The sequence below is a fragment of the Lipotes vexillifer genome, unplaced genomic scaffold, assembly GCF_000442215.2.
Source record: "Lipotes vexillifer unplaced genomic scaffold, Lipotes_vexillifer_v1.1 scaffold535, whole genome shotgun sequence".
NCBI lineage: Eukaryota > Metazoa > Chordata > Mammalia > Artiodactyla > Lipotidae > Lipotes > Lipotes vexillifer.
The window spans coordinates 1154576-1158544 of NW_006792756.1; the positions used below are offsets into that span (position 1 = coordinate 1154576).

Genomic DNA, 3969 nt, shown 5'->3' on the forward strand with positions numbered 1-3969 from the left:
GCGGCGGCGGGCGCTTCGGCGGCGGCAGCGCGGGCCCCAGCAGTCTCGGCAGCCACAGCCGCCGCGGCCCGGACAGCCTCCGCCGCGGTCGCCGCTTCTGATGCGCCTGCCCGCTCCCGGCCCCGCGGCTCCGGGAGGATGTGGGTCCTCGGCATCGCGGCAACTTTTTGCGGACTGTTCTTGCTTCAAGGTAAGAAGACGAAGCGGCCAGCCGTCCGGCCGGGATCGCACACCCCATGTACCCGCCGGCCGCTCTGCCTCCGCTGGGCGCTCACCTCCGCGCCCGTGCTGTGCAGGGGTCGCCCGGCGGGAGTTCGGCGGCGGCGAGTGGTGCCCAGGGGCGCTAGATGGGAAAGTGCCCAAATCCTGCGCTGCTGGAGGAGCGGCGGCAGCGGCGGATTGGTGGGACTCGGGCTGCAGATGCCCGGGCTGCGCGGTCGAAAGAAGAAGCTGGGCTGGGGAGGAGGGAAGGTCCGAGCCGTGCAGGGTCTCGGCGAGGGAGCGGGGGCGACAGTCCGCGAACCCGCCAAGTTGTCAGGCGTCGCTAGCAACCCGTGGTAGTGGCGCCGCCGACAGGTGAGCGGCATGCTGGTCAGCCTGTGGCCTGGGCTGGCCGGGGCTGCGTTGCTGCGCTCCGAGCGCGACCGCTGTGGGTCTGGGAGGGGAGGTGCGCCGGGCCGGGGCTCGTCTGCCCGGGAGCCGGGGGTACTTAGGTCTAGACGCGAGCTCGTAGATCCGAGCGGAGCAGTCGGGCTGGGGCGGGGAGAGGTACAGAAACGTCTGGCTCCTTCCCTCCAGTGCAAGAGCGGCTCCCAGTCCAGCTCTGCAGAGCTGGGACCCGGACCGGGAGCCCTAGCCGAACGGAGCCCTGAAAGCCGGGAAGGAAGGACTGTGGTGTCGCGGCAGGGGATGCGCGCGCGCGCGCACACACACGCACGCACGCCCCTTGCCACGCGCCGCGGCCACCCCTGCTGCTTCGGGAACCGTCCCGAAGAAAGGCGGGGGACTCGGGGCGCAGCAGCACTGAGCGCCCGGCCCTTCGTCCGCCTGGGGGGCCTCGGAGCCACAGCACAGGGATGCCGGCTTCTACTATCAAAGAAAACTGAAAAGGCGTCTGCGAAGGCAATCGCGAACGGTGCCGACATAGTAATTAACTCATTTGTAACCAATTAACAATTAGGCAAAGCCTTCGGCGTAGGCTGGAGCCGACGCACGTCAGGTCCTCGGCTCTCGGGCGGCATAGCCCTCCTTTCAGCTTCCGTGGGGGAAGAGCCGGGTGTGGTGTCGGATGGGCTCTTTGTTTCTGGAGAGTGGGTCCAGGGCTCGCGGGCCAAATCCCACTTTATATCCTGCGGGACCTTCGGTGGCCGCGCCGCCCTCTACCGGCTTCAACCGCGGCCGCCTTCCGGGGAGACCCAGGAGGGAGGGCGCCGCATCTGGCTGGGGCGAGGGGCAGGATGCTGGCTTCTGGGGTATTCTCGGGGCGGCCCGGTCTGAATCCGACTGCGTCTGTCCCGCAGGCTTTGCGTTGCAAATCCAGTGCTACCAGTGTGAAGAATTCCAACTGAATAACGACTGCTCCTCCCCCGAGTTCATCGTGAATTGCACGGTGAACGTTCAAGACATGTGTCAGAAAGAAGTGATGGAGCAAAGCGCAGGTAAGAGCCCGGCAGCCCCCCTTTTCCTCCCCTTTCCAGCCTGGGCTTAGGTGGGAGTGAGGGGGCCATTGCATTACAGGAAAAGGGATTGACTTTGATATAATGCACCCACTGGTTATCCCAGATGTACTTTTCCAGAGCTGGGAAAATGAAAAGTTCCAAGTTACTTTAATCTCATTAGAGTTAATTACTAGGGCTTCTCCCCGAGGAGAAGCTCATGTGGCTTGGGGGGCGGGGGGTGCATCTCAGTGAGTGGCTCTCCTCTTTTTATGGACTGCCTTCACCTCCCTCTGCTACAAGCTGATCGGGAGACTGGAAAATGTATGGATAACTGACTCTGCTTGGGCAACTAGACAGTGTAGCCTGTGAGCAGTGTCAGCCTGACATGTGAAGCTAGTTGAAGCTCCCAGAGGTCAGCACTTGAAACATGTGTTTTGTCAAAGAGCCACGCCATATTTCCTTGAAGAACACTATAGCATCTTTATTTAATTTTAGAACGAATGCATCACATTCCAGGCACAAATTGCCAAAGATCTTTCAAGGGAATGTAGTTCCCCGCCCCACAAGCTTAGCTGCTAGCGGGCTGATAGAGGGCCTGGGCATGAGGCGAAAAAAGAAAGGGGTCTTGTGAGAGAAAACCTCACTCATTTCCTGCAGTCTTCTCACGGAGCTGGGGCTCCCCAGCCCCGCCCAGCAGTCTCATCAGAAATCAAAGTCCCCCTAAAAGTGCAACTGGAACTTTGGGGAAATGGGTGAACTGGAGTTTCAATGCCAAGGTCAGGTCCATGAACGTAGACTTTGCCATTGTAAGGATGTTGAAAAGATGGGTGAATGATATTCAGTGCACCCAAGTGCTGCTTCTCTTGAGTTTGCTGAACTGCCCTGCCCTGCCCTGCCCACGGAGCCTGGTGAAGGGTCCAGCTTGTTAAGTGATTTCCCTTACCCCGCTGACAAATTAATGCAAGGGCTCTAGTTTTAAGGCGAGCACCTTGGGAAAGTAGTTTCTTCCCAGAGAAGGGCCTGGAAGTGCCTTGTGGCTTACCACATAGTAACCTGGGGAGCAGATAGCTGGTCGCTGTGCTGTGACGTGGCGTGCGTGCAGGCAACTTTAAAGCCTTTTCTTTATAGGTCATTAACAGTCTAGGTGTGGCGTCTTTCCACCAAAATCACTCTTCTGGGAAGTCTGAAACGTAATCGCTCGCAAGAATAATGTCTCAAACAAAGCAGCATGCATTGTTTTGTCATATGGAATTCGGACTGTTAAAAAGGCAAAACAAAACTTAGTGATGATTCTATAGCTAAGATTGACACGCGTGATTCTGACATGTTGTTTCTTTTCTGCTTGTTTCATTCCTGAGAATTTTATGTGAGCAAAAATGGATGATGGCCCTTCTACCTGAGGAACTCCTGTAATTTTCCTCAGAATCACTTTGAACACTTTACTGTGTCTCTCAAATATCTGTAGCTTTCTTCCAGGCAGTAGTTTAGAGCCAGACAAAAATGGGGATGTGAAACTTTCTCGTCGTCCTCTAGGCCACTGCTTACCTGGATATCATATATCATAACCTGGGATATGGTTGCCACGAGAAGAGGACAAGCTATGAACCAAATTTCTTGCTCTCTAAAAGTGTATCTGAGGTGAACATTACAAACTCCATTTTCGAAGTGTGGTTTTTCATCTAGCTTCCCCCTCTCCACCACACACTGTCAAAAAAAAAAAAAAAAAAAAAAAGGGCAGTGCTGGCCTGTTAACGCCTAGCTTCGCCCCACAAAGCTGTAGTGCAGAGAGTCCATCCGTGCCTGACCTGAAGTTGCTATTAGCTCAGTCAAGGCTGGCATTTTGTCGCCAAACCAGGTTTCTCCCGCCACATGTCATAGGCTAGAGGGTAACAGACAACGGAGAAACAAGGCAAGCTCAGTTGTGAAGCTTGAGAAACAGAAACAGTTGATGGGCTCAAAGGAAAAGCCAGTTATTAGGGAAAGGATGCAAGCTCTGCACACGTGGAAACCAGGCATTCTTAGCCTGAATTCAATAGAAATCAGCCAAATGCACGTTTCTGTGCTTAAAGTGCGATGCTTGTGGAGGGATGGGAGCAGGAGGGGGAGTGGGCTGAAATTTCCAAGGTGCTTCCATTGTCATCATGTGATGGCTAGAGACCAATCAATTTAAGTGGCTATTAACCTTCCCCTTGTTGGCAGGGCTGGAGAGCCAACCTAAAAACTCTGATTGTTAAGGGACCACAGCGTAGTATACTCATCACAGTAGCAACAGCTAACTCCTGTTGTGTGCCCAGTGTACGAAGCTCTTTCC

General features: G+C 55.5%; 1 protein-coding gene across 1 annotated transcript in view; it reads left to right on the forward strand.

The window, feature by feature from the left end:
* The first annotated feature begins 123 nt into the window (after positions 1–123).
* Positions 124–3969, forward strand: part of LYPD1 (LY6/PLAUR domain containing 1) — a 53659-nt gene continuing 49813 nt past the window's right edge. Inside the window, exons 1-2 of the mRNA XM_007465891.1 lie at positions 124–190; positions 1521–1658. Of these exons, the coding sequence (XP_007465953.1) occupies positions 139–190; positions 1521–1658 (190 nt within the window). The 5' untranslated portion in view covers positions 124–138. The remainder of the gene's footprint in view (positions 191–1520; positions 1659–3969) is intronic.